The sequence below is a fragment of the Podarcis erhardii genome (assembly GCF_964252035.2).
Source record: "Podarcis erhardii genome assembly, chromosome: 16".
Classification (NCBI taxonomy): domain Eukaryota; kingdom Metazoa; phylum Chordata; class Lepidosauria; order Squamata; family Lacertidae; genus Podarcis; species Podarcis erhardii.
This window is the reverse complement of record NC_138514.1, coordinates 28,586,513-28,613,513: the sequence shown is the minus strand read 5'-3', so window position 1 is coordinate 28,613,513 and position 27,001 is coordinate 28,586,513. Positions and strand designations below refer to the sequence as shown.

General features: G+C 45.7%; 3 protein-coding genes across 7 annotated transcripts in view; 2 read left to right on the top strand and 1 right to left on the bottom strand.

The window, feature by feature from the left end:
* RASA4B (RAS p21 protein activator 4B) overlaps positions 1-2,669 on the top strand; it is a 49,747-nt gene extending 47,078 nt beyond the window's left edge. For all 3 annotated transcript variants that reach the window (XM_081843509.1, XM_081843508.1, XM_081843510.1), the window contains one exon: positions 274-2,669. In XM_081843509.1, the coding sequence (XP_081699635.1) occupies positions 274-410 (137 nt within the window). In that variant the 3' untranslated portion in view covers positions 411-2,669. The remainder of the gene's footprint in view (positions 1-273) is intronic.
* A 4,107-nt stretch (positions 2,670-6,776) lies between these two features.
* POLR2J (RNA polymerase II subunit J) lies at positions 6,777-11,285 on the top strand. The gene is made up of 4 exons (XM_081843658.1): positions 6,777-6,916; positions 7,949-8,038; positions 9,836-10,010; positions 11,047-11,285. The coding sequence occupies exons 1-4, from the start codon at positions 6,864-6,866 to the stop codon at positions 11,080-11,082; spliced, it is 354 nt and encodes a 117-aa protein (XP_081699784.1). The 5' UTR covers positions 6,777-6,863; the 3' UTR covers positions 11,083-11,285.
* Positions 11,286-11,635: 350 nt separating this feature from the next.
* LRWD1 (leucine rich repeats and WD repeat domain containing 1) overlaps positions 11,636-27,001 on the bottom strand; it is a 25,997-nt gene continuing 10,631 nt past the window's right edge. For 2 of the 3 annotated variants that reach the window (XM_081843512.1, XM_081843513.1), the window contains 11 exons: positions 25,151-25,483; positions 24,464-24,511; positions 22,647-22,773; positions 21,208-21,317; positions 18,730-18,937; positions 17,784-17,856; positions 17,558-17,701; positions 16,216-16,313; positions 13,642-13,800; positions 12,624-12,748; positions 11,636-12,053 (listed from right to left, as the gene is read on the bottom strand). In XM_081843512.1, coding sequence (XP_081699638.1) covers positions 11,913-12,053; positions 12,624-12,748; positions 13,642-13,800; positions 16,216-16,313; positions 17,558-17,701; positions 17,784-17,856; positions 18,730-18,937; positions 21,208-21,317; positions 22,647-22,773; positions 24,464-24,511; positions 25,151-25,483 — 1,566 coding nt within the window. In that variant the 3' untranslated portion in view covers positions 11,636-11,912. The remainder of the gene's footprint in view (positions 12,054-12,623; positions 12,749-13,641; positions 13,801-16,215; positions 16,314-17,557; positions 17,702-17,783; positions 17,857-18,729; positions 18,938-21,207; positions 21,318-22,646; positions 22,774-24,463; positions 24,512-25,150; positions 25,484-27,001) is intronic. The other variant, XM_081843511.1, reaches the window with a different exon arrangement.

Sequence of the window (27,001 nt, the reverse complement as noted above, 5' to 3'; positions counted from 1 at the left end):
TCAGCAGTGGGAAAGCTTCCATGCTGTATCGGTGGCCTTCAGCCTTGGTTGCCTCTGCTCTTTTTAAAGAATACTGAACACTTTGGGTTGAATCCTGAAACATAGATGGCTCTCTCCAGCTTACTGTTGTTGTTTTTGTTGTTGTTAAAAGGTACTTCTTGCAGCATGACTAAGGAAAGGGAGATTCATGCATCCTTACTGATATATTGACAAACTACCGTGAATGGACTACCTGCACATAATCCTGTTCGTTCTCTCTCTCTCCTGCTACAGACTCTGAAAATGCCGATGGACCTAGCCGGCTTTTCCAGGTCTTGCAAGATCTTGAAGAAATTCACAGTAAGGAGCTTTCCCGGTTGAGCGACTTGGCCAACCAGGACCGAAATCATCTTGTGGAACTGCAGACGTGACTGTTCGCACAGGCTAGGCCCGTGTCTGCCTTCTTCGGGCAGTTCTGCTGCCAAACATCTGGAATAGAGGGTGTTTCTCCTCTTTCTGTCTCTCTCTCTCTCTCTCTCTCTCTCTCTCTCTCTCTCTCTCTCTCTCTGGACTTGTGATCATCTGATGAGATGGAAATGGGATAGAGTGGGGCCCTGATTCTCATAACCTGCATCACCTTTCCTTTTGGGAATGACTCTCCCTGCCAAGTCCTCTGAACTCTGAAGACAAAACTGAGATCAATTTAGGAGACCCAACCCAAAAGCATTCATCTTCACCAGTCTAAAAAACAGCAACTATAGGGTTGCCATATTTCAAAAAATTTGGAGCTTTTTTAAAGGAAAACCCGCAAGGTTTTTTTTAATGCCCTAAACAACTACTGTAGAAGTTCAGCCCCTAGCCTTAATGGAACACCAAAGCTGGTTGTTTTATTGCCTGCGATTTTCATCCAGAACTTTGCATTCTTGAGAACTGCAGATTTAACTGTTTGAAAAGAATAAGAAAAAGTAGGTTTCTAGACCTCATGACAGAGGTGCTTTTGAAAATATGTACCTGTGGTCTACTGTGTTTGAGGGGGAAGCAATGAGTAACCAGAAGCGAGGCCTTGGCGTTGTAGTGGATAGCTCAGTCAAGATGTTAGCCTCGTATGTGGCAGCGTGAAAAAGGTAAATTCCATGCTAGGAAAGAAATTGAAAACAGAACTGCCAGTTATCCTGTTGCTGTTAAACAAATCTATGGTGCGGCCACATTTTGAGTGCTGTGTCGCCTCACCTAAAAAGGATATTGTAGAGTCGGAAAAGGTTCAGGAAAGGGAAAGGGAAATGATCAAGGGGATTCCCTTTTTCGTTTCGAGAAAAGGCGAGCAAGAAGAGGGTCGCTTGATGGAAGTATATGAAATTCTGCATGTCATGCAGAAATGGAAAGAGAAGTTTTTCTCCCTCTCTCTCATTAGGCTAGAACTTGTAGACATTCTGTGAAGCTGAATGGTGGAAGGTTCAGGATAAAAGAAAGGACTTCATGTAGCGCATAACTCAATCCCTCCCACAGGAGGCAGTGATGGCCACCAACTTGGATGGCTTCAAAAGAGGTTTAGACAAATTCAGGGAGGAGAGGACTATCAATGCCTACTAGCCATGATGGTTGTTTATCAGCCTCCACTGACCGAGGCAGCAGTGTTTCTGGAGACCAGTTGCTGGAAGTCACAGGAAGGGCAAGAGCTCTTGCGCTCGGATCCTGCTTCTGAGTTTCCCACAGGGATCTAGTTGGTTGCTATGAGAACAGGATTCTGGGCTGTTCCAACAGGCTTTTCTTAGGTTCTTATGTTGCTCTTTATTTCTTCCTTTTGTGGCCTTTACACATGTGTACCCCTAGGCAGCTAGCAGTCTGAATACTGGGGAATGGGAGAGTCCGCCCTCTCAACTCCATGGGAGTTCTTACTGATATGATAAGCAATGGTTCTCCCAGAAAGGCCACATTATCTGGAAAAAAGGGTCCCCAGCTGGGATTAAGGCCGGCCCTACCATTGTCCAGGCCACTGCAGATAACAGATTGGAATTAAAAGACAGAGCTGTGAGAAAGAAAGGGAACTGCAGCCTTGGTTTACCAGCCTAGATGGCTTTAAAAGAGGCTTTGAGAAGTCCATGGAGGAGAGGTCTACTAGCCATGCTTAAAAGCAGTGTACCTCCCAATGCCAGATGTTGGTGACCTTGGACCATAGAAAAGGGTTGTTGGCCTCATGTCCTGTTTGTGGACTTCCTTGTGGCCACTCTAGGGAAATAGGGTGCTGCACCTGGTCTGATCTAGTGGGACTTTCATGACTTGATTTGTAGTCTATGGTTACTATAATAGGAGTAGAGGGGGAAACGGTGCCATTTGAGTCTTCTGCCACAACCCTGCAATTACCTCTGAGCTAGACCAGGTGGGGCATATATATTTCCAAGCTCAGCAGTAGCTCTAGGCACGGGAGGAATTTTAAAATTATATAATTTGCATGCAATAAAACAAATGAATATATGCCATTGCATGGGAAAAAATAGTTGAATGGAGGGTGTTGTTGGACTCCAACTCCCATCATCCTTGACCATCATCTGGGCCTGATGGGAGCTAGAGTCTAACAACATCCAGCGGGCCACTTATTCTCTATCCCTGGAATGGCTGTTTGATCTGTCTGGACAGCTGCCCCTCCAAGCCAGCAGCCACTCTTGATGTAGAATAAAGTCTCTTTTATCACACCCTCCCATCTTGTTTGCGACTATCTGGCTAGTTACAACATGGTTTGCCCTTTGTTGCTTTTCCGCATCAACGCTCGCCTTTTGGAACCTACGTGGTAACAAGAGTGCCTCTGATCATATATGGATTTTACCTTATTGCTCACTAGGGAGTAGCCACAGGAAAAGCGGCAACCACCAGGGATGGAAAAGAAGGAGCTTCCTGAAACATTTAGTGTGGGCCATTGCAGCAATGCAAAAGGTAGCAGCACCTGGAATGATTTTTATTCCTTCTCCAGGAGGCCTGAAAGGGGCTTTTGCTGGGTTTAGGGTTGTATTTCTTCACAGCGGTTTATTTTGGACACGTACAGCATCCATCAGACTTTGTCCCCACACCATGTTGTATCATTTCCCTCCTCCGCCCAGTTTAATCCGGATTTAATGTTTCCATGGAAAATCTGATAAATTTAAATACACACACAGAGAGAGATTAAAAGATACCATTAATAATAAGCTGTCACATGGAGGCGCGCGCGCGCGCACACACACACACACACACACACACACAGCAGGCCCCTGTAAGAGGCTGCGATTTCCAAGTCGGCTCCAAGGTCCATCAGCACTTCCATATTTAGGAGTTTAGGCCGTGCCCACTCTCTCGTTTACCATTTCCCATCCTGGTTTTTTAATCTGCATTCATACAAAACTGGCCAAAAGGCCTATGCATCCTATGCTTTGTTATGAAATATAAAGTACGACCCTCTGATTTGTTGTTCCTCCAACCATCTTGAGAGTCCTTCACCAATTCTAACTCTGCTTGATTATTGATTATCCATTCACCCGTATTTTTCGCTCTATTAGAGACGCACCAGACCACAAGACGCACCTAGTTTTTGGAGGAGGAAAACAAGAAAAAAAAATATTCTGAATCCCAGAAGCCAGAACAGCAAGAGGGATCGCTGCGCAGCGAAAGCAGCAATCCCTCTTGCTGTTCTGGTTTCTTTGATAGCTGCGAAGCCTGCATTTGCTCCATAAGATGCACACCCATTTCCCCTTACTTTTTAGGAGGGAAAAAGTGAGTCCTATAGAGCAAAAAATACGGTATTTCTCTTCGTCAGAAGAGGCCACGTGGTGGTTTTGCAACATGCAGCGCAACAGAAATGTTGCAGCATAAAAATCAAAACAATTCTATAAATGCAACAAGGGTCATCTTGTCCAACCCCCTGCAATGCAGGAACCGCAGCTAAAGAATCCCTGCCAGATGGCCACCCAACCTCTCGTTAAACATAACGAAGGAGAGTCTACCACTTTCTGAGGTCTTCTTTTCCACTGTTGAACAGCTTTTGGTGTCAGAACATTCCTCCTAATGTGTGTACCAAACAAGCAAATCTGACACCAGTGTGCTGATGTGAACAACTAGGGGGTGAAGGGAGCTGTGAAGCACACCGGGCAGCGGAGTGGGGGGGGGAACACAACTTCCCTGTTCCCTAAGGTAGACACACCTTTCAGCTTTGCTTGGATTCAGGGTAGGTTGGTAAAGACTACTTGACAGAAAACAGTCCTCTGTTTGAAGGGCTGTATGGTCCAACACTGGTTTAAAGACAAAGATCAGTTGTGAGAAATGCCTGGACAGCGCAGTTGGTTAGAGCGTGGTACTGATAATGCCAAGGTGGCAGGTTTGATCCCTGTATGGGATGGCTGCGTATTCCTGCATTGCAGGGGGTTGGACTAGATCAGTGTTTCCCAACCGGTGTTCCGCGGCACACTAGTGTGCCGCGAGACGTTGCCTGGTGTGCCGTGGGAGGGAGGCGGGCGAGAGCGCAAGGCTTGGGGCGGCAGCTGGCAGCGCGGAGCACGGGGCGCCCTTCGGAGGGCTCCGCGTGCTTCGGGCAACAGGCTGCCGCCCCAAGCCTTGCGCGCCCGGCGGGAGCTCCTGCCGGGCGCGCAAGCCTTGCAGACACTCGCCCGAAGCACGGGGAGCCCTCCGGAGGGCTCCCTGTGCTTCGGGCAACAGGCTGCCGCCTCAAGCCTTGCGCGCCCGGCGGGAGCTCCGCGCGGGGCAGACATCTGCAGCTTAGGGAGCCCTGCAGGACTTCCCCGCAGGGCTCTCCAAGCTGCGGATAGCAGCCTGCTGCCCCGCACGAGGGGCGCTCTTAAGCAGAGCGCCCCTCGCGCGGGGCAGACATCTGCAGCTTGGGGAGCCCTGCAGGACTTCCCCGCAGGGCTTTCCAAGCTGCGGATAGCAGCCTGCTGCCCCCCACGAGGGGTGCTCTTAAGCAGAGCGCCCCTTGGGCGGGGCAGACATCTGCAGCTTGGGGAGCCCTGCAGGACTTCCCCGCAGGGCTCTCCAAGCTGCGGATAGCAGCCTGCTGCCCCGCACGAGGGGTGCTCTTAAGCAGAGCGCTCCTTGGGCGGGGCAGACATTCACAGCTTGGAGAGCCCTGCAGGACTTCCCCGCAGGGCTCTCCAAGCTGCGGATAGCAGCCTGCTGCCCCGGACCTGTCCTGAAGGCTTGCAGCGGGAGGAGGGCTTTCCTCCCCACCGCCAACATTCAGAATGCTGTTCTGAATGTTGGCGGTGGGGAGGAAAAACCCTCCTCCCACCGCAAGCCCCGGGAAGAGAGGAGAAGCTGTGCGCCTTCTCTTCTGTTCCCGGACCTCCCACCACAAGCCTTCAGGACAGGTCCCAGAACAGAGGGGAAGGCGCGCAGCTTCTCCTCTCTTCCCGGGGCTTGCGGTGGGAGGAGGGTTTTTCCTCCCCACCGCCAACATTCAGAACAGCATTCTGAATGTTGGCGGTGGGGAGGAAAGCCCTCCTCCCGCCGCAGGCCTTCAGGACAGGTCCGGGAACAGAGGGGAAGGTGCGCAGCTTCTCCTCTGTTCCCAGGGCTTGCGGTGGGAGGAGGGTTCCCCGCTGTCCCGGAGATTTCCCTATGGGCTTTCGTCTTGCGAAGCAAGCCCATAGGGAAATTCGTCTTGCGAAGCCGCTAAAAAAATCGGAAAACCCTTTCGTCTTGCGGGTTTTTCGTTTAGCGAGGCATTCGTCTTGCGGGGCACCACTGTACTTTATATATAGTCAATATAGGCACAGAGTTAATTTTTTAAACATTTTCTAATGGTGGTGTGCCTCGAGATTTTTTTCATGAAACAAGTGTGCCTTTGCCCAAAAAAGGTTGGGAAACACTGGACTAGATGATCCTCAGGGTCCCTTCCAACTCTACAATTGTATGATTCTATGATTCATAAGAAGGGACAGCAGGAGGGCCTTGGAGCTGTGCATCAACAGCGAGGACCAGGCCAGCAGGCAAACGGCTCACCTGCTCCAAAGTGAATGTAAGGTAAAGGTAAAGGGACCCCTGAACATTAGGTCCAGTCGTGACCAACTCTGGGGTTGCAGTGCTCATCTCGCTTTATTGGCCAAGGGAGCCGGCGTACAGATTCCGGGTCATGTGGCCAGCATGACTATGCCGCTTATGGCGAACCAGAGCAGCGCACAGAAACGCCGTTTACCTTCCCACTGGAGCGGTACCTATTTATCTACTTGCACTTTGACGTGCTTTCAAACTGCTAGGTTGGCAGGAGCTGGGACCGAGCAATGGGAGCTCACCCCGTCGTGGGGATTCGAACCGCCAAACTTCTGATTGGCAAGCCCTAGGCTCTGTGGTTTAACCCACAGTGCCACCCGCATCCCTTGAAAAGTGAATGTACCTACGTATTAATTTATTATGATTTTGCATAGGGCTTCAATTTCCATCCCCACCCATTGATGTTGAAAGCAGCTAGCAAAATTGAAACTCGCTAACATATGAAAGGGTGGTCTTAAAAAAAAAAGACAAAAATAAATAGCAGCCAGCTGAAATCTTTTTTAAAAAAGGACTGCTGTCTTCAACAAACGATTCAACTGGTTTTTGAAGCCTCCCACATTTAAATGGAACTTTTCTATTTAAATCGGGGGAGAGAGCGCGTGTGTGTGGCGGGAGCTTGCGTTTCCTCCTCTGTCCACAAGGGGGAGGTAAAGACGGGAAAGGGGATAATAAGGCCGGCAGGTTGCGTTTTCTCCCCGTGGCCGCCAGAGGGAGCTATAGGTACGAAAGCGATCGCTCTTCACTCCGAACGGACTGCGGAGCGAGTGAAAAGCACCCGGAACCGGAAGCGTGACTCCAACCCGGAAGCGGTTTTCCCCGTTGCGCCGGGAGCCGAAACAAGCGAGCGGAGAGCAATGAACGCGCCTCCGGCTTTCGAGTCCTTCCTGCTTTTCGAAGGAGAGAAGAAGTGAGTGAGGGGAGGGAAGCTAAAATGGCCTGGGCAGCGGGGAGGCCTGTGACCATCTTGGGGTCTGGGTGGAAATGAAGGGGGACCACATATCAGTGGTAGAGCATCCGCCGTGGGGGTTGGGGGGGGGCGCTGGGCGGCACTTGCTGGGCGCCAGGGGGTGGACCAGAATCCCGCTTCCTTAAGTTTCTAGCTTGTGTGGAAGCCGAGATTATTTATTTATTTTTGCAGTTTTGTTGTTGTTTAGTCGTGTCCGACTCTTCGTGACCCCATGGGCCAGAGCACGCCAGGCACTCCTGTCTTCCACTGCCTCCCGCAGTTTGGTCAAACTCATACTGGTAGCTTCGAGAACACTGTCCAACCATCTCGTCCTCTGTCATCCCCTTCTCCTTGTGCCCTCCATCTTTCCCAACATCAGGGTCTTTTCCAGGGAGTCTTCTCTTCTCATGAGGCGGCCAAAGTATTGGAGCCTCAGCTTCACGATCTGTCCTTCCAGTTTCAGGGCTGATTTCCTTCAGAATGGAGAGGTTTGATCTTCTTGCAATCCATGGGACTCTCAAGAGTCTCCTCCAGCACCATGATTCAAAAGCATCAATTCTTCGACGATCAGCCTTCTTTATGGTCCAGCTCTCACTTCCATACATCACTGCTGGGAAAACCATAGCTTTAACTATACGGACCTTTGTTGGCAAGGTGAAGTCTCTGCTTTTTAAGATGCTGTCATATTCCACTTTTTCTTCCAAGGAGCTCAAGGTGGCGTACATAGTTCCCACCCCCCCTTCCCATTCAGTCCCCACAACAACCCCGGGAGGTAGGTTAGGCTGAGAGGCTGTGACCTTCCCAAGAGTCAACCAGTGAGCTTCAGGACTTGCACAGTTAAGGGGCCTGATGAAGTTGGGCTTTCGGCAAAGCTGATGCAACGAGCCTTGCCTCCTATCAAGGAAAGTCTTGTATTAGCTGGCATTGAAATTAGCCTTGCATTTTCAAAACAGTTTTAAAAAGTCTCTTCTCTGCTCCACCTTTTCCTTCCAGGATTACAATAAACAAGGATACCAAAGTGCCAAATGCCTGCCTGTTTACCATCAACAAGGAAGATCACACTCTGGGGAATATCATTAAGTCGTGAGTAGCAATGGCTCTTGTTTTACAGCAAGGTTTGGGTGGGGTTGTTTGAAAGCAGCACCTGTCTCAAACAAGGATGATGGTCAAGGACAGGCATAGGCAAACTCTGGCCCTCCAGATGTTTGGGACTACAATCCCTATCATCCCTAGCCAACAGGACCAGTGGTCAGGGATGATGGGAAATGTAGTCCCAAACATATGGAGGGCCGGAGTTTGCCTATGCCTGGTCAAGGAGACAATGAGGTTGTTGCTTTTCCATACTCCTGGTAGGCTCTGGGTGATCTTCCCCAGATTACTTAAGGGAGCCCTTGGCTTGTAAATTGATACAAATATACCTATGAAAATGGGAGTTTGTTGGACACTGTCAAGTGTTTTTGACTGGCTAAATTACCGAAAGCAAGGATGTTATATAGGCTGCTGGGGAAGTAAAATGTGACATGTTCATTACAGGTTTTAGTAGTAATGTTCTGCCACTTCCTTCCAGCCGCAAGGAAAGAAGTCAAGCTCCTTCTGGAGACCTCAGTTCCTTGGATATTATGCCCAAAGTAGAGAATAGCATCAGATATAGTGAACCTGTGGCCTTTAAATATTGCTGGATTGCAACTCCCATCATCATGGACCCTTGACTATGCTGGCTAGGGCTGATGGGAATTGACATCTGGATAGCCATCCCTGTAGTAGACTGTGCTCCTAATTGGCATTTAAGATCATAAGATCCTGGCATTTAAAATTATTTAAGAGCCTGCTTAAGCCAATCTAGTTTAAGATCCTGTTGAACCTCCCTGGTTCATTCCACAAACAGGGAACCATTGCAGAAAAGGCCCAATTACAGTGGTACCTCGGGTTAAGAACTTCATTCGTTTGGGAGGTCTGTTGTTAACCTGAAACTGTTCTTAACCTGAGGTACCACTTTAGCTAATGGGGCCTCCAGCGCGATTTGTGTCCTCATCCTGAAGCAAAGTTCTTAACCCAAGGTACTATTTCTGGGTTAGCGGAGTCTGTAACCTGAAGTGTCTGTAACCCGAGGTACCACTGTATCCACTGAGGCCCTTCTTCGTGTGCTCCTTCACAAGAGGTTTGGAGAGCGGCAACATGAGAATGTTTGGCCGATACCCAATGCCCTTTTAAATGTGTTTTAGGAGTGGGAATTATTAGTTTCTTTTTCTTCATATTTTTATTATGTATTTTGTTTTTTCACATTGTCATTTTATGCTGTGAACCTCCCTAAGATCTACTGATGAAGAGCCGTGTACAAATTTTAGTAGTAGTAGTAATAATAATAATAATAATAATAGTGCTGCCAGAATAGAGAAGTCTGCTCTGTGTTTTGCACAGCAGCCACCAGATATTTCAAGATAGCTTTCACATCTCCACTTGATCTTTCCTTCTGCAGGCTACACATTCTCATCTTATAACCATGCTTTATAGGCCTTCTCGGGCTCCATCTGCCTGCACCTTTGAGGAAGCTCATCTGAGCTGGACGCAGTATGGAGGCTTGCTCAGCTGTAAAGCTGGGCGGTGTATCTCAGCTGCTTCTTCCTTCCCTAAGGTGAGGAGGAAGCAACAGCCAAGATGCATTTCAGACATTGTGATATATCAGTCTATTACAGTATTTAGCTGCTGGTATATCATGAAGTTGAAAACCAGTTATCACCCAGCCCCCGTTTCCAGACTTTTCACCATCTTAGCTGTCCTCCTCTGGCCTAAGGTAGCTGGTCCTTGGTCTGATCTAGCAAGGCAAACCACATTTTTCACAGTATACTTTCTGTGTGTCCCTTTTCTTCCTCCCTTCCCCAGGCAGTTATTGAAAGACCCTCAGGTGCTGTTTGCAGGATACAAGGTCCCTCATCCACTGGAGCATAAGATCATCATTCGTGTCCAGACCACCCCTGATTACAGTCCCCAAGAAGCCTTCACCAACGCCATCACAGATCTCATCAGCGAGCTCTCCCTCCTTGAGGAGAGGTTCCGGGTAAGTTGGCGCATTTAAAGTTGCCTTGGCATTGCTTTTATGGCGATGAGCTGTCAGTGGGAGGTGTCTCCTCTGTGTCTCAAGATATATAGCTGTGAACAGGGTAAGAAGCTGCAGTTGGGTGGCAACTGCTTGGCATGCCGCCAGATTGGTTAATCCACCATCACCCAGATGAAGCAGGGGCATATTCTGTCCTTTCAGACCCCAGGGATAGATGTTTTGGAGCCGTCCAGGGTGGACTGACCCAGGGGTTCAAACACTGTTTAAAGGCAAAAATGAGCCATTTTCTCTTGATAGGGAGACACATTCAACTAGGGGTAGCTCCCCCTATAAAGAGGTGTCTTGCGGGAGCATCCCTAGTAAGACCTCTGCTGGTTCCTCACTTTTCAACATGGGGCAGACACATGGCACTTGAAGCACCAATGAGATCTTGGGAGACTCAGGACCATTTCCTTAGGACTCCTTTCTCTCAAAAGTGCTGATACTTTATCCTCCTTCCTTTCTTAAATTCAATACACTTTTTCACAGACCTTAAGCGCTCCCCCCACCCCAATTATTTGTGTCCTCATCCCTGCTACATGTTTGAGTGGGTGTGGCCCAAAATGGAATCCACCAATTCAGAAAAAAACAAATCTGCAGGGATGAGCTAGTCCCTGGGCAGCAGTCGCATTCATAGTGAGTTGGAGGGAATTTCATCTGATTCAGTTTGCCATGGAGGGTGAGAGAACCACCTCTGCAACACAAAAGTTTGGGGCCCTGTGTGGTTCTGCTGTTTTCCTTTGGTAATTCTGCTGTGGCTAAGGATGGGATACAACCCACCTGAAGTCCAGACTCTTGTCTTCTGTAGTAAGTACAGGTGATTAACTGCAGAAAAGGAAGGTCTCTTAAACTGGCTTTATGTAACCCCTACTTTCTGTTTGAGTCTTAATTGAAATTGTTTTTCCCCTTTTGTTCCTGCTCTACCACAAAATAGTTGATTTCTGTGAGAAAGTGGCTCAAACTTCACTAAGAGACTACTTGTCTGCCTCTCTTTCAGGTTGCCATCAAAGACAAACAAGAAGGAATTGAATAAGTACATGACATTTTTGCCTATCTGTTGTAAATGCATAATTTAGTTTTTCCTTATATAGCAGGCTAATAGCAAGTGTTTAATAATGCCTTTACATTGCTTTGCATCCTCCAAGAAATGTGTGTATATGTGTAGAAGGCAGCTGGACATGAGATCCCATTGATTTATTTTATTTTTTAGCTAATAAAGTATACTTAAGTTTTTCATCCAAGTTGCTTTGTTTGAAAAGACTGGTAAAGACCTGAAGGAGACAAAGCTAATATAATTTGTGTGCCATGTTTCAAGAGAGTGAGGGAAAAGGGTTCTGCTCTAAGGTTGAGGATCTGAACCCTACTTGCAAAGAGACTACTGGAAGGCAAGAAGTACAAAACTTCGTTAAATTCTAAATAATCCTAACCACTACTTAAAATGCTTAATCTACTCAAACATATTTAACATTTTCCCAATTTTGAGGGATGTGTGTGTCATTTTTAAGTGATATATGCAGGATGTTAGTGCTCAGCAAGATGGTCCCTGTCAACTCTCCTGCCTGCCATAATTTAAAAAGAACTTCAGCTAGCTTTTATCAAGTTTTATTAAATACTGTCTTTCTATAAAACAAATACACTTTAAAACACCAATAAAAGTAAAAGTCACAGTTAAAAGATGTGGGTATTAGCCAGCACAGGCTTCAAGCCAACCCTTCAGTTGATTTTCCTTGAATTAATTCACATGAAGTTTAAATCCCCCCCCCCCCACCCCAACCTTGGTTATTTCCAGAATGGTCACAAATACTGCACTACTGAAATGTGGGCGAAAAATGTGGCTCCTCTTGTGGGGCCACGCCAGAACAGCTAGGCTTTCTTCCATATTGCGGCAATGTTTACGTCGGTGAGAGCAACCAGGTAAGTGAAGGTGGGGTCTGTGACTACATTGTTCACCAGGACATCTGTCAGCAGCTCACCATTTGCTTTCAGTTCTGGCCACTTCAGGACCTAAGCAGAAAAGATTGAGAGGGAAGAGCTTACTGTCTCATTTTATATACAATTCAACCTTGTTGCAGTACACTTTCTTCTAGAATGCAGTATAAATACATTTTTATTACCGTATTTTTTGCTCTATAGGACTCACTTTTCCCCTCCTAAAAAGTAAGGGGAAATGTGTGTGCGTCTTATGGAGCGAATGCAGGCTGCGCAGCTATCCCAGAAGCCAGAACAGCAAGAGGGATTGCTGCTTTCACTGCGCAGCGATCCCTCTTGCTGTTCTGGCTTCTGAGATTCAGATTTTTTTTTTTCTTATTTTCCTCCTCCAAAAACTAGGTGCGTCTTGTGGTCTGGTATGTCTTATAGAGCGAAAAATACGGTAAATGTTCCAAACCATTTTTCGTCCTATACAAAATTCTAGAGTTAAGAAAACTCTTTCAAAGGTGATTTACTGTATCGTTTAAAATGACTTTAACCTCTAAATAGCTAGTAACATATTTGAAATCAAATATACATTTGTACCTGTTGTCCCATAATTGAACATCAGGACACAAACCCCAGAAAGATAAATTGCCCCTGTACCTGTGAAGGCCCTATTCTCTTAACTGACGACTCTTCCTTTGTGGCACTCAGAGTAGACAAGTGGTTGCTGAGGTCATACATCCAGACACTTCCTTTCTCATCACCACAGAACACGTACTCTTCTGCTGCAGGAGCAAAAGGGTCCAAATCAAATCAATATTAAGGTTTCAGTCAGAAGAACAGAGGGATATAATTCAAAGATGCATGAGTGCACCTGTAAGGTGGAGAAGTCAAAGCAGGCCAGATCCTGCCCAGCTCTGTCCCACTGGATACCCCCTGCAGCACAAACTCAGGCTAGAGGGTTTGGGAGGGAGGTTGCTGTGGTTTGCCAGAGTTTTTTCTCCCTGATTGGGAACTAGGGGAAGAATTATAAGGCCTGCATCTAACACAGAGTCTTAAGAGAGATTAAAGATGCTCTTTGTGTACTTCCCACCCAGTTGCCCAACACACACTCTGTCTAATGTATTTTTGACTGTGGTGTTAAAGGAATCCCAGATGATAATTATAGGAGACTTCAACATTGCGGCTGTTGGACCAGCTCAGGATTTCCTGGCTCCTACAACCACCACAGGGCTGTCTCAGGTTGTCACGAGCCAGTCACAGAGCAGGACACACCCTTGACTTGGCCTTTGCTCCAAGCATGGGAAAAGGTGGTCAGAAAGTGGGGGGGGGCATTCCTCTATTATTCTGTCATAGTCAGACCACTTCCTGGCAAAGTTTGGATTCACAGCCCCTGCTCAGCATTGCTATCAATGCCCACTTTCAACTGGGCACTAGTGATGCTGCAGCTACACAGCTTCCCTCCAGGTGGGCTTATCTGGTGCTGTCCTGCTTTTTGAGATGGAAACCAGGTGGCCAGCATGACACACTTCATGAAATACAATGCCTGAGAGACATGAGAGGGCAGAGCCTGCCACCCAGCACCTCTAGATGCTCAGAGCTGCCAGGGACCTAAGTGGCAGAAGGCACCAGCAGCACTGGTGAAAAGGGCAGGGTCAGCAGTATGGGAGACACTTACTTGGACACGTGCTTAGGGTGAGGTAAGGCAGATCTGTTGAGGACCACTCCAGTTCAGCCAGGATGACGGCTTGCACTGTTCTGCGACCCCCCTTCCCTTGCTTGAAAGAGCGGCTCCAGCTCCAGAGGTTTATGGACCCTGTCTTAGAACTCTTGGTAACTGCAGAGGAGAGAAAAGAAACATGCCTTGCTAGGTAGTGTTCCTGCTGCCGGAACACTGCATCTTCCTATGAAATTAGCTTTTATCTGTTAAGATACAGTGGTGCCCCGCAAGACGAACGCCTCGCAAGACGGAAAACCCGCTAGACGAAAGGCTTTTCCGTTTTGGAGGTGCTTCGCAAAACGAATTTCCTATGGGCTTGCTTCGCAAGACGAAAATGTCTTGCGAGTTCCTGCGGGGTTTTTCCCCCCCCCCCCCTTTTTCTAAACCGCTTATCTGCTTATCCGCTAATAGCGCTAATCCGCTAAGCCGTCAATGGGCTTGCTTCGACGAAAAAACCGCTAGACAAAGAGACTCGCGGAACAGATTAATTTCGTCTTGCGAGGCACCACTGCACTAATTTTCAGTGGTAGAGCACTTGCTTTGTATCCAGAAGGCATCTCTTCCCTAAGTAGAGAGACTCCCATGAAATCCTGGAGAGCTGCGACTGCCAGTTACTGTAGATAGACCAGTGGTCTGACTCAGTACAAGGCAGCTTCCTATGTTCCTATGGTCTGACAGAAGGTGATGGTTAATAATGGCAACACAAAATTTACTTTCTGGTAATGTGCCAAAGAAAGCCAAATGAAGTCATAACCTTAAAGTGAAGCTGAGGGACCCAATACTGCACCTGATTCAATCATACATTTTTTTCTCACAGTAACTTGCAGTGCAGTTGCATACCAACATCTCTACCCAGAAGTAGGTTCCACAGAATTAAATAGGACTTATTCCACCTACATGTGCTCATTTAGGACTGGTTTCATATGACTTAAGAGAGGAGCTTGTCATACATGGAGTGCAGAATACTTGCTGTTCTATAAGAATCACCAAGGAGGGGGAGCTATGTGGAAGACTTGGGGCCTTTCAATAAAGATAACAGGTTCACAAAGCATAAACCCTGAAATGAGGAACAAAAGAGGTTTCCCATTCTCTGTAGAGAAGTCTTCAAAGTGCAACATTCTCTTTATCTCTTATGACTTGGCAAGCATGGAAATGGGAGGGAGTCAATGCTGTGCCCTGGCACTGAAGGTCATCAGCTTTGACCAAATAGTTTGTAAACTTTTCTAACCCATCTTCTCTGGCATTTAGTCTACTTTTATCTCTTTCTTTAAAAGTGTGCATTAGCCCAAAGGGATTTTTTAGTCTACTTACTGCCAATTTGTCTAGAAAATGTTTATTCTTTTTCTAAACGCCCCCCCCCCCCATTTTATTAAAGATGTTTCTAAGTGCAAAAGAAGAAAGCAAGCTGGGGAAGTATGCCAAAGGCTTGTATCTTGTGTAACTAAAACATCTCAACAAACATTGGCCCACTTCATACAACACTATGCAAGACCCTGCCTAAGTATGAACGAGGGAGTGTGCGAGTAAATGGAGAAATTTAAGAGCGGTTTCTAGACTGAAGGTATTCCTTCCAGACACCCAGAAGAAAAGGATGCAGGCTTCAAGTGAAAAGATAGGCCTTTACTGAAATACAAATGTGCATAGGGGCAACCTCAAAAATAAAGAGGCTGCAAAGAACCACATCCACAGCAATCTTTCATATACACTTCCAGGTTACACACATGATTTTAGTTCACCAATCAAAGGATCACAGCAATCTTAGCAGTTGCAACCCAATGTTATCATCACTCAAAATCACTTAACTCTTCAGATCAGCTCTCATCATCATATCAAGTGATGTCTTTTATAATTAAGACATTCACAAATTTTTCTATGCATTAAATGCCTCGCAATATCCTTTATCATCTTTCTACAAAACAATTCAAGATTGAAGGCCACCATAGATTTTGACAGCTTATTCTTTTTAGTATTCCGGAATGGACATTCACTATATACAGTACCTAAAAGCAACTAGTTCTGTACTGTAAAAAGTAGGCAGGCACAGCTGTTCTTCAGTTTAGCTAGGCCATAAGCTCAAAAGAAAATGGAACCATCAAAATGATAGAGTTCTTTGAAAGTATTATGTTCTCCATCATAATCAAAAGAAAAATTGCAGCTGCTTTCCTTCCCCCTCTGGCCTTGCTGCTGCTGCTGCACTATCCAAAACTAAGCCACAGTTTGACTTATTGTTACATGGTTTGCTTCCTCCAGGCAAACAAAAATAGTGAGCCAAGAACAAACCTTGGCTACAGTTCAAAGTTTGTATGGACAGAGACAAACGACAACTCTGGGTTCGAACATGTGGCTTAGTTCAAGGTTGTGCAGCAGCTGGCAAAGCAGCCACAATTTTTCCTCTTGAGTACCCACACACTTGCTCATTCACACATAGCTAGGTTTGGCTTAGTGTTACATGTGAACCAGGTCACTGAAACGATGTCACCTTACGCATGCAGTCGCAGGAGGTGCTAAACTATCTGAATGCAAATTTCTTACCCACAATGTCTTCATTCAAAAAGGCCAGACCATCCACACGATGGGAAGCTGTTTCATTCCCCTCATCATCTGGGAACTGGAATTCTACTTCATAAGGTCTGGAACATTGGGTAGAGCAAGATCACTTTTTTAAAAAAGTATTGTGCAACACTATTGTGCAAGCACCATAACTGTACAATTAAAGAGTAACTTATGTCTTCGGTTTTCAGTGATTTTTAATGCATAAATAAAAGTAAGTTTGTGGTTCTCATAGCAGAGGAGCATGTTTTGAAAAACCATAGCAATTATATTGCAAGCATCTATGGGGGTGTGACCTCAGAATGCCAGAACATGTGCTTTGCATGCAGAACAACCCAGATTCCATACATGGTATGGCTATTTTAAAGGATGAGGTAGGTAGGCAGATGATGGAAAAGCCATCTGCCTTAGACCCTGGAAAGTACGACCTGTCAGAACAGCCCAGTCCTAAAGCAACGTGGACAAACAGGCATCTCTCTATGTTTTGATGAACTTACAGTCTCCAGATGGATTTAATACTAGGAGACCCTGGTTCAAAATCCCTCATCAACCATAAATCTGTGCTCAACATAATGACAGGGCAGAGAAAAAGGTGTGAATCGTCAGAAGTTATAGAAGAAATCAAGAATTATTTACAGTATTTTCTCCGGTTTCTGAGAAGAAGCAATTTGGAAATCCTAGCCTAAGATACATGTTACCTGTTCTCTATTTTCTCTCACTATATTTGCTACCTTATTTCTTTTATTTGCTTATGGTATCTCCATGTACTGAGGTCAGCAAAAGCTCTAAACAGAGCAGCTTGACCCAATGGACTAAAAAGTACCATTTGTTTTAGCAGAACAAACTGGAGCACAATAGTGAGTTATGTACACTTCTAACGCGTTATCAACGACAGCCGCACCATGACCTGTGCCCCCTGATTTATGGCAATAAATTACAAAACTATCTTCAGCGTCAAGGTGGAAGTTGCAGCCATCATACAGGATAGTTGGATTTGATAATAGCAGCCTAAGCTTATTTGCATATAGATACAATTATGCAAGTGTGCCACCTCTATTTTCTGATTGGGTGCAGTTGAGTAAGTTGCCTGTTATGGAATTATGCCAGTGCTATACTTAATTTCCTAGATTATCACTATTGAAGATGTCATGAGAATAAACTGAGGCCCTAGAGAACCCCTGCCCAGCAAGGAAAGCTAAACTGAATACATAATCTTTGTAAAATTATCGTAATTGGTCTAGCAGTATAAAATGTGCTTATGTGGTATAATTACCACTCTCCTCTACCTCCCCTGCCCTGGTAACACCAGGCATGATTTACTCACCTGTTTTTCTGCTGCTTTTCATCCAGTCTAATGTCCCAAGCAAAGCAACCTTGCTCACAGCCAGCCACCAAGTATCGGTCTGGGCAAGAGGGCACGAGGGCGATGCGTAGGGGTGTGGCAATGGTCTCTAGCACCATCAGATGTCTGGCAAATGAAGCACATTTTAGTTTCCACCTTCCATTCACAGTTCACCCCTTTTTGCTAACTTTGGTTATGGTGCCATTACCTTTCTTTGAAATTATAATCAGAATCTGGAACTCCAATGTCCCACATGCATATTTTCTTGTCATAGGATGCAGCTGGGAGAAAGAAGAGAAAATATGCATCCTGGTGAGGATAGAGGCAGTCTTCAAAATAACTACCCAAAACGTGCCCTTCATCATAAAAGAACCCAGGGGAACAATGTGAATACAACCACACTGAGCAGAGGAATGAGAGCCCTGGGAGAGGCATGGACCCAAGGTGGCTTCGAGGCAGAAGGAGGAGGGAGAGAGAGAGAAAAAACACCTCAGTGGTTAAAAATTAGAATATTGATGACCTTCTCCACTTAAGAGTTAAGAAATTAAGAAATGTTGTAACATCCTGCATCTTAAAAGTGTATGTCATAAACAGGGCATGGGAAGGCATATTAAGCCACTGCCTTGCTGAAGTTAGTGCCTACAGGAGGTTTCACTTGGAAGTTTCCCTTTTCCTTTTACATTGGATTTCCAGCAAGAGAAGGTAGACTTCACCTTTTACCTATTCACATGGATCTGACTTCCTGCACTGTGCCCACTCCAGCCCTCATCTGGTGACAGTGCTTCAGCTGGGCAGCAACAGTTTCCATCCCACTGCAAGTAATGGACTTAAACAGCTATGGCTGCATTCAAGATTGCAAATGTAGATGGTGCAGAGATAAATGGTTACCACGTGTTCAGCACCTGCTAACTGCATGTTTAATTGAATTCAAATTAATTAGATCAAGCAGATACCTATGGAATCTGCATCATTTTATCAGCCATAGGTGAACTTGAAAGATACTGCTTTCACGGCTGCAAAATTCTGGCTTTAGATTTGTAATAAATTAACAGTCCTACCTATGGAACAGACAAAGACAGCATTATTTTGTATTGCCTGAGGGAAAAAAGGCCTTTTGGCAAGGGCTGACTGAGTGAACATGGAGGGAGACTTACTGAAAAGATGGGTCTCAGAAGTTGGACTGAAGCAGGCAGTAGCAATGGGTTTCTTGTGCGCCTTGATCTCTCCGTAGCAGTAATCAGCAGTCACATGAATTAACTTCACAATTCCTCGTCTCCCAGCAGCAGCCAGAACATTGTGCTTTTTCTTTCGCCCCTCACTAGTGACCATAGTCAGAGTTGTCCATGCAACAGTGAAAAACTCCTGGAGGGGGGAAAAGTGTCATCAGTAAAGCAAGCTGTGAGGCAGAGGCACTACAAAAGGTATATAAACACTTTGGTCCCACACAGTCACTTGGCATACACACAAAATGTCCTACTTTAGGTACAAATATGCTCAAAGCTCCTCTGTGCCTTTGCAATGAAAAGTAGGGTATAACATTGTCAGGGGCTCAGGCGCTGAGGCACAGGGAAGATGGGAGATGGAGAGCGAGGGGGAGGAATCCGAAGGGAGCGTAGGAGGAGACAGTGGTCCGAGGGATTCCATGAGCCTCTCCAGCGAATCGGAAGATTCACAGAGGGGAGCGCCAGTGGCCAGGGGCAGGGGGGTCCCAAGGGGAACGCCCCAGGAGCAAGGGGGCAGCAGGGACTCCCAGAGCAGTAGTTGGAAATCAGGACCAGCTTCCCCACCAGAGCAGAGTGGGGGGGAAGAGTCCCAGGCATCGGGGCCAGTGCTTTCCACACCAGGGAGAGGAGACGAGGCAGAGCCTACCACGCCTTCCTCGGAGAGTCGGACAACGGAAGGGAGGTCAGATCCGGCCAGTGTCACGGAAGAGGGAAGCAGTGATAGAAGTAGTGTAACGGTTAGGAGAAAGGTCACTGGGTTGGCGCGAGAAGCAAGTTCAAATGTACAGGAGCGCGGGACAGCAGAGAGTGAGGATTGGGAACCGGGTCCTAAAGCACGCCGGAGGCAGGGGGAGGAGCTAAGCGACTCAGCGTCGGAAGAGTCCAGAAAGGGCAATGCCCCAGAGGGCAGGAGGACCCAGAGGAGAAGAGAGCAGCGCAGGAGGTGGAGCAGGGCTAGGATCTTAAACTGGTGTGGAAGGGGCGGAGACTCAGACGGGACTTCGCCGATCTAGAGTTTAGACGTAGGGCTGCACGCTCTGGCTTTGAAATGGAAATTAAACTTCAATAAAGACTTTTGTACATAACATCAGCCTGGCGTTGGTCCTCTGTGAGCTGGGACCTAGAGGCAGCTCTGACAAACATCTTTTTAAAAAAATAAATAAATCTTGATTGTCATTTTGTTATGAGAGAAGCAGCACAAGTTACATAGAGACTTTTCACAAAAAAGGGGCAACAATGAAACACAGTAAATCAGGAAAGCGGGAGGGGGAAACCAGGACATAGCAAAAACATGCTAAGCAATACATAGCAATACATGTACAGGGAGAGGAATAAGAACGTTAATCTTCTACAAAGCCTGTCCACACAGTAACCTGGGAAACTGGAGGTTTGGCAGGTTTTGCTCAGTTTGGAAAGGCCTAGCAAACCAGCAACCTGGAAAACCAGTTTAGCAAAAAGAAAGAAAGAAAGAAAGAAAGAAAGAAAGAAAGAAAGAAAGAAAAGGCTAGACCCTATCTCTTAGGGGAGACCTTTTATAACTATTGAGCAGAGCAAAAGGGCAATTAGCCCTGCAGATGTGGGGAGTTTATCGTCAATCCACAACTGCCAACTCTGTTCTTCAAAGGCTGACAGATAGATAAAAGACCATCCATCTAACTACAAGCTGTAATACTCCCTTTTCTAGGCATCAGAGAGTATCTATTTGTGCTTGGCAAGCCTTATTTAACAAGCCAAACTCACAGCTGTGGTTCTATTGCCAGAGATCCCTGAACCACAAAAATAAGGATGCTGAGCAGATGGGAAACAGAAAGGAGAGAACCACGGTTTGCTTGTGCATTTGGAAGGTCAAACCTGGTTTTGTTCACAGTTTGGTGCTGTGACTGAATGTTGTCAGTGAAAGGAAAATTAAACAACAGTAAGAAAGAGAATGCAACATCTCGTAAATGAGTCCTGGAATTGGTGGTGCTGCTACAGCAACAGCTAATGCATGCTAAAACGTCTAATTATATATTTAGTAGCATTGCAGAATTTTCAACTTTCATTCCCATCCCTTGTTATGGAAGTCCCTCTGGTCACAGAGATGAAAATGAGTTGGCAGTTTCTGATAAAAGATTTAGTAACCTGAGTTCTTAAGGGAAATATCTGGGGAGGAAAGGCAGGAAAGATCCTACTCATCGCTCTCATGTGCTTGCTTTGTACTTTTGATTCCAGTAACACAATTTTTGCTTGCAGAATACAATATGTTTGGAAACACAGAATTCAACACAGCACCTGGGTTTTAAGTCACCATCTCCACTTCCTATCAGGAGACATTCTTGCATGAAGAACGCCCTCAGCCAATACCCCCCCCCCAAAAAAAACCCCAACACCTGGCATTCATGATCAAGCAAGACATTCTTGTTTCCCTACCTCCCCAGTCACTTTGTACTTTTTCAAGACAATGCCCGTCTCGCAGTCCACCAAACAGACAGAGTCTCCACCACAGGTAGCTGCTGTTCTGGATGAACTCACCACAGGATCTGAATTTTTTAAAAAAGAAACAGTAATTGTAACCCCCGTGTTCCCATTTGACCTGACATTTAGCTCCTGGAGGTGTGGGGAAGCTGTGGAAATACTTTTTGTGTGGGTATAGCCCCTTATACAGTACTTCTATTGTGCCAAGTGCTGTACTATCTCTGCTTTGCTCTCAGTGACAGCCAATGACAAATGGGCAACTGAGGCCAATAGTAACTATACACCACCTACAGTGTCCACACTTACATACCAACTTAAAACTTCTCAGGGAAAGCACCATCTTTTATTTATATAAAACATAGCATCATTTTCCTTGACCAATGATTTTAGGTGCTCTATGTAACTAGAAACTTAAAACACTACCTAGAACAATACAGCAAAATCTCAGTGCTTTTTTCAGACAAAATGCTCCTGCTCCCTGGAGTACAGCGCCTACACTCACTTATCCCTAATGCACAGATCTTCCTCCTTGAGCTTGTCTGAGGTGCCAGCTTTCTCCTTTCCTTCAAGTCCTTCATCAAAACTCATACTGGCCTTGATTTAATTCCTTGTGATTCAACAAGGCAACCAAGCTTTAATCACGTGTTAACTGATTTTGTGGCATGTCCTCTGAACACCGTTTCAGAGGTTTGTGTTTTCTCCACCCCTGAAGCAAGGCGCGGCTTTCATTGTTTCACTCTGACGCAGTACAAGGCAGATGTTTTATGTTGTAAGCTGCCCTGAGAACTTCATGTTACAGGATAGCTTACTTATTAAGTAAGCAATAAATCTTACCCTCTTAAGGCGCCTTCAAGCAATGTGTACACAATGTGAAAATGGCAACGTGACTTTACCAAATCAAATAGCAGTGTGTAAACTGGGCCTTAAGAAATTACAAGGCTAGGTCTAACCAATAAATTATCCCTCATAAATTGCAGTCACATTGTGGACAGCAGCTTCTGCCTATATAAAATTGGTATAACTAGCCTGCACACTTGAAACAGAAATACACGATCCACTGGAATGATAAAATGAGTAAAACATAAGGACAGGGAACAGGTCAGGCAGGCTAATGCTCAGAATGAACTTTCAGACGGCAAGAGCTGTCCAACAGCAGAATGTATTACCTCAGAAGATGGCAGACTCTCCTTCATTGGAAGTTCTTAAATAGAGGTTGGGTGGCCATCTGTCAGCAATTCTTTAGCTGTGATTCCTATATTGGAGTGGGCTAGGGCTAGATGATCTCAGGGTTCCTTTTCAACTCTACAACACTATGAAATCCTTGAAACTATTAACATAATTCCTTCTCTGGTATTTTACTTTTAAGTCTGCCAAGGCCGCTCAGCCATGCTTACCTTTTCTCGTCCCACAATCCAGTGGTGGCTCAAAGACACAGGCCCATAACTGGGTCTTAAAGTCGTCCCTGTTGTTGCCTTTACTGTGACACTGTAGAAAATGGACAGGCTCCAGGCTGATCGTCTCCTATAAGAAAGCAGGCCACTGTAAACGTAAGCTCAATGCCAATGGCATAAAAGGCATAGCCTTCATTTTACAAAGGAGAGAACTTGAGTTTTCTGAGCAGAAACTGAATGCTGTGGTCAGGCACAGAGACCCATGTTCAAAACCCCATTTTGGGTTGAAGCTCTTTGTGGGTGGTCCTAGGACAAGCTACTATTCTCACAGCCTAATCAGCCTGGGGAATGTATGCATATGCATTAAATCTGGGGAATGTATGCATATGCATTTAATCATGCCCTTTCAGAACCATGCAAAGACAGTTTTATTTGTCCAGACTATTTTAAGCTGTCTATAGTGCTGTTTTAGGGTCACGGGTGGCACTGTGGTCTAAACCGCAGAGCCTAGGGCTTGCCAATCAGAATGTCAGTGGTTCGAATCCCCGCGATGGGGTGAGCTCCTGTTGCTCTGTCCCTGCTCCTGCCAACCTAGCAGTTCAAAAGCACGTCAAAGTGCAAGTAGATAAATAGGGAAGGTAAACAGCATTTCCGTGTGCTGCTCTGGTTCGCCAGAAGCGGCTTTGTCATGCTGGCCACATGATCTGGAAGCTGTACGCCAGCTCCCTCGGCCAGTAAAGCGAGATGAGCACCGCAACCCCAGAGTTGTCCATAACTGGACTTAACGATCGGGGGTCCCTTTACCTTTAGTGCTGTTTTAAACTGGCTGGCGGCTGCTCCATTTCCAACTTGCATAGTATATATGAGCTGTTCTGGGGGACTTTTGCCTGAAGTGGAACAAAAAGCTTCTAAGAAGAAACAGTAGGCATACTGTTGCCTGCTCTCAGTCCATCAGATAGGAAAGTTATCAAACTAGTAGGGTGCAGAACATTGGGATGTTAAAATAGTTGTGACCCAGACCCTCACTGTAGAGCTTCTGTGCTTCCAATGCACGCACAGGATACCATGTTCTTCAGAGCACACCAGCTGTGTCTCATCAATAACCAACTGAGGGAGATAGAGAGGGGTGTCATAGATTTAGCAGCACCCCCTACCTTTCCCATCCCTTCAGTCAAGTGACTGGTACAGAGGTACCTCTAGTTACGAACTTAGTTCGTTCTGAAGGTCCGTTCTTAACATGAAACTGTTCTTAACTAGAGGTGTGCTTTCGCTAATGGGGCCTCTTGCTGCCACTGTGCCGCCGGCACACCATTTCTGTTCTCATCCTGGGGCAAAGTTCTCAGCTCAAGGTAACTCTTCCAGGTTAGCAGAGTCTGTAACCTGAAGTGTTTGTAACTTGAGGTACCACTGTAATGGAAGAGCTGATCATGTCCATCATCTTTTCTTGGATGCACAGTCTGCTGAGACTAGAAGTCACAGTCTTCTAATCTGTGGAAGGATTAAGATCTATAAAAGGGCATGTAGTAAACCAGGGCTAGGCAGACTTCGGGCTTAGCAGACCTACTTGTTTTTATTTTTACTAGAACCCCAAGATCTACAAGCCTGAACTGGGTACCCCCCAAAAAATGGAATTAAAACTCAGGCTGCCTCTGAGCACATTCTGAATCTAAGAATTTGCTTTCACTACCAAAACTAACTGAACCCACAGTCCTTTTGCACAAAAGGAAACTGCTAGTTAACTTTCATCACTTAAACAGCCTAACCTAGGTGGAAAAACTAGTTTTGCTGCTGCTATTGTTAAACAATTGGGAGTCACAAACCTTTTCTGATATGCCACAAGCAAAATGTGATCTATCTTCTGTCCAGCCGTGTAATTAACAGTATAGTATTTTCACTGCATTTTTTACAGGAAATTCCTATTAACTTATAGAGATATGCGCATGAACCTTAGAATTCCCTGCACACAAAAAACTAGCATGCCAGAAAGAACAATATAGAACCCTTCTCCCAAACATGTAGTTTACTAGGTGCAGGGAAATTTTTTTGTACAGTGAAACACTCAGTTCTGTGTGTTCTCACTTGCAATTTGAAGTCAAACAGCTCACCCCAGGAAAAAACGAGCCTGAGAGGATAAATACATTAGGAAATGACGTAACATAAACTTGATAATTTTGTACTTTTGATTAACTATATATGCGCTGGGTGTCACATATCAGTTACTTTTCAAGATTTGAAAAGTGTACTTGGTTTACCATGGGAAAAACATGGTTTATCCTGATTCAAGTCTGCTTTGTAACTCAAAACATGTCAGGGTATTGATAATCTCCTCCAATAAATCAAAATCATCAGTTTTGATGTTTCTCTATATATTTTTGTTGGTACAAGGCTCCTTGTTTTCTTGCATTCATTGCTTTTTGCAAGCCTACAAACTCATTATAAAATTTCCAGTTTTAGGAAGGTTGCCCTCTTGCCCCAGCAAGCCCTACATTGGAAAACTCTCCCGATACCTCGCCTTCCAAGTCTTTGATTGGAGTGCTACAAACATCTCTTGCATCCTCCTCTCTGTGCTCCTCTTTCTGCTGACTGGACCTTTTGTGGCTGTGTGCTTTTGGAAGACGCCCTCCATTCCGATGGGCCCCTTCAGAATCCTGAGCATCCTGGGATTCCTTGGTCTGTGGGCGAGATGCTTTTGCCCTCTCGGGGCTGCGCTCGTCCTGCAAGCGACTGGGCTTCTTGGGGCTGGGAGAGGCTTCCTCATTGGAACTGCTGCGAGAATGGGATCTCTTGCTTGCTCCTCCTTTGGAATGAGCCCCTTTTCTTTTGCTGGGGGTTACTGTACCCTATTAAAACAAAACACAGAAGCAACTCCTGGCTCGCTCATTCATTCTCACAACAAAACTCAAAAGCTGTGCTATCGTTTCACAGTGGCTTGCACAGCATAGTGACAACTTTTACTTCAATCTACAACGTCCCACAATCCAGTAACATTTCTGTTGTTTTTCTGAAACACAGAACAAAATCCACTGGGGATCTTCCTATTTAAATTAATGAGATGTGTTGACAGCACTTCAGATTTTCCCGTCTCTGCAAGCCTTGTCCTACCTCCTGGGGTGGGAGGGTGGCACTGAGATACACAATGACAAAAGATATTGGTACCCCACAACCTCTCACCAACAGCTGCGTTCTCTATAGCCCTTTCCCCACTTCAGGCATAGAAAGAGCAATGCTGCCTAAAGTGGCCAGTCACTGCTAGAATGCGGCATGCTTTCTGAATTAGGGAAAGTGACTATAGGAGGAATGCATAAAAAAAGGGAGGACAAAGTATGCCTCCACGCCATTTGTATTGGGTTAATATGTATTATGGTGAACAAGGTCATAGACTAATTTCTGTGGCTGAAATTCCCAACTTCCTCCCTTTATATCCTAATGAATGTGGGGCCCAGGTGATAAGGAGGAAGCTATGTTCTTATTACAGAAGGCTGACCATCTTATTAAGTTCATCACAGCCAAACTTTAATGCTTCAGTTTATGAAATGTATGACAAAATATCAGGCTGCTAGTCCATCTAGTCCACTTCTGTTAACTCTCTTAGCAGCTGTTCAAGGTCTCAGGCAGACCTCTCTCATTCTTGCCTCCTGATGACCCTTTTAGTCACTGATGCCAGGGATTGCCCCAGAGTCCTCCTGCATGCAAAGCATATGCTCCGCCATTAAGAAGTCATGTTATACTTGTGGGATAACCTGCCTCATATAACCAACATGCTTAATTATAATGGTATAGAGTAAACTGTCCTGTGAGACTTAGCTAGGTTACTCCTACTCACTTTGGGAGGAAGGTAATCAAGCCTATTGTTGTATCTCAGTCTACCTGAGAAGCTCAGCATGTAAAGAGGTCTGAGCTGGTTGTTCCAAGCTCAAACCATGTGGCTCTAACAAGCCTCTCCTGAGTTCTTCTACCAATAATTTAGATAATTTCCCCACTGTAACTAAACCAAGTTTTACTGCCTCTGTAAGTTTTCTACATGCTACATGGAAAAGCACATGACCCTGACCTTTGAAGAGTTTGTAAGTAAACCATTTTTAACTTGCAAACATGTGGTCTCTTGGAAGTTTTGGAAGGAACTCACAAGAGCATATTTCAAAGGTTTAACAAGCCATCTCCATGGCTTGGTTTGACTGAATATTTTGTGATTTTAAATCTCTGCTGGGATTCTCTCACCAAAGAGTACTTGCCCCAAACTTGGATCTTGGCATCCAGGAATTCTCCTTTTTATAAGCCTCTCTCATAAGCCTCTCTTATGGATTACAGTGATACCTCAGGTTAAGAACTTAATTCATTCTGGAGGTCCGTTCTTAACC

Excerpts from the sequence above, each read along its gene's own strand:
- POLR2J (XM_081843658.1), top strand. The coding sequence starts at position 6,864 with ATGAACGCGCCTCCGGCTTTCGAGTCCTTCCTGCTTTTCGAAGGAGAG. Across the intron at positions 8,039-9,835 it reads CTGGGGAATATCATTAAGTC|GCAGTTATTGAAAGACCCTC; the intron begins GTGAGTAGCAAT and ends TCCCTTCCCCAG. Across the intron at positions 10,011-11,046 it reads TCCTTGAGGAGAGGTTCCGG|GTTGCCATCAAAGACAAACA; the intron begins GTAAGTTGGCGC and ends CCTCTCTTTCAG.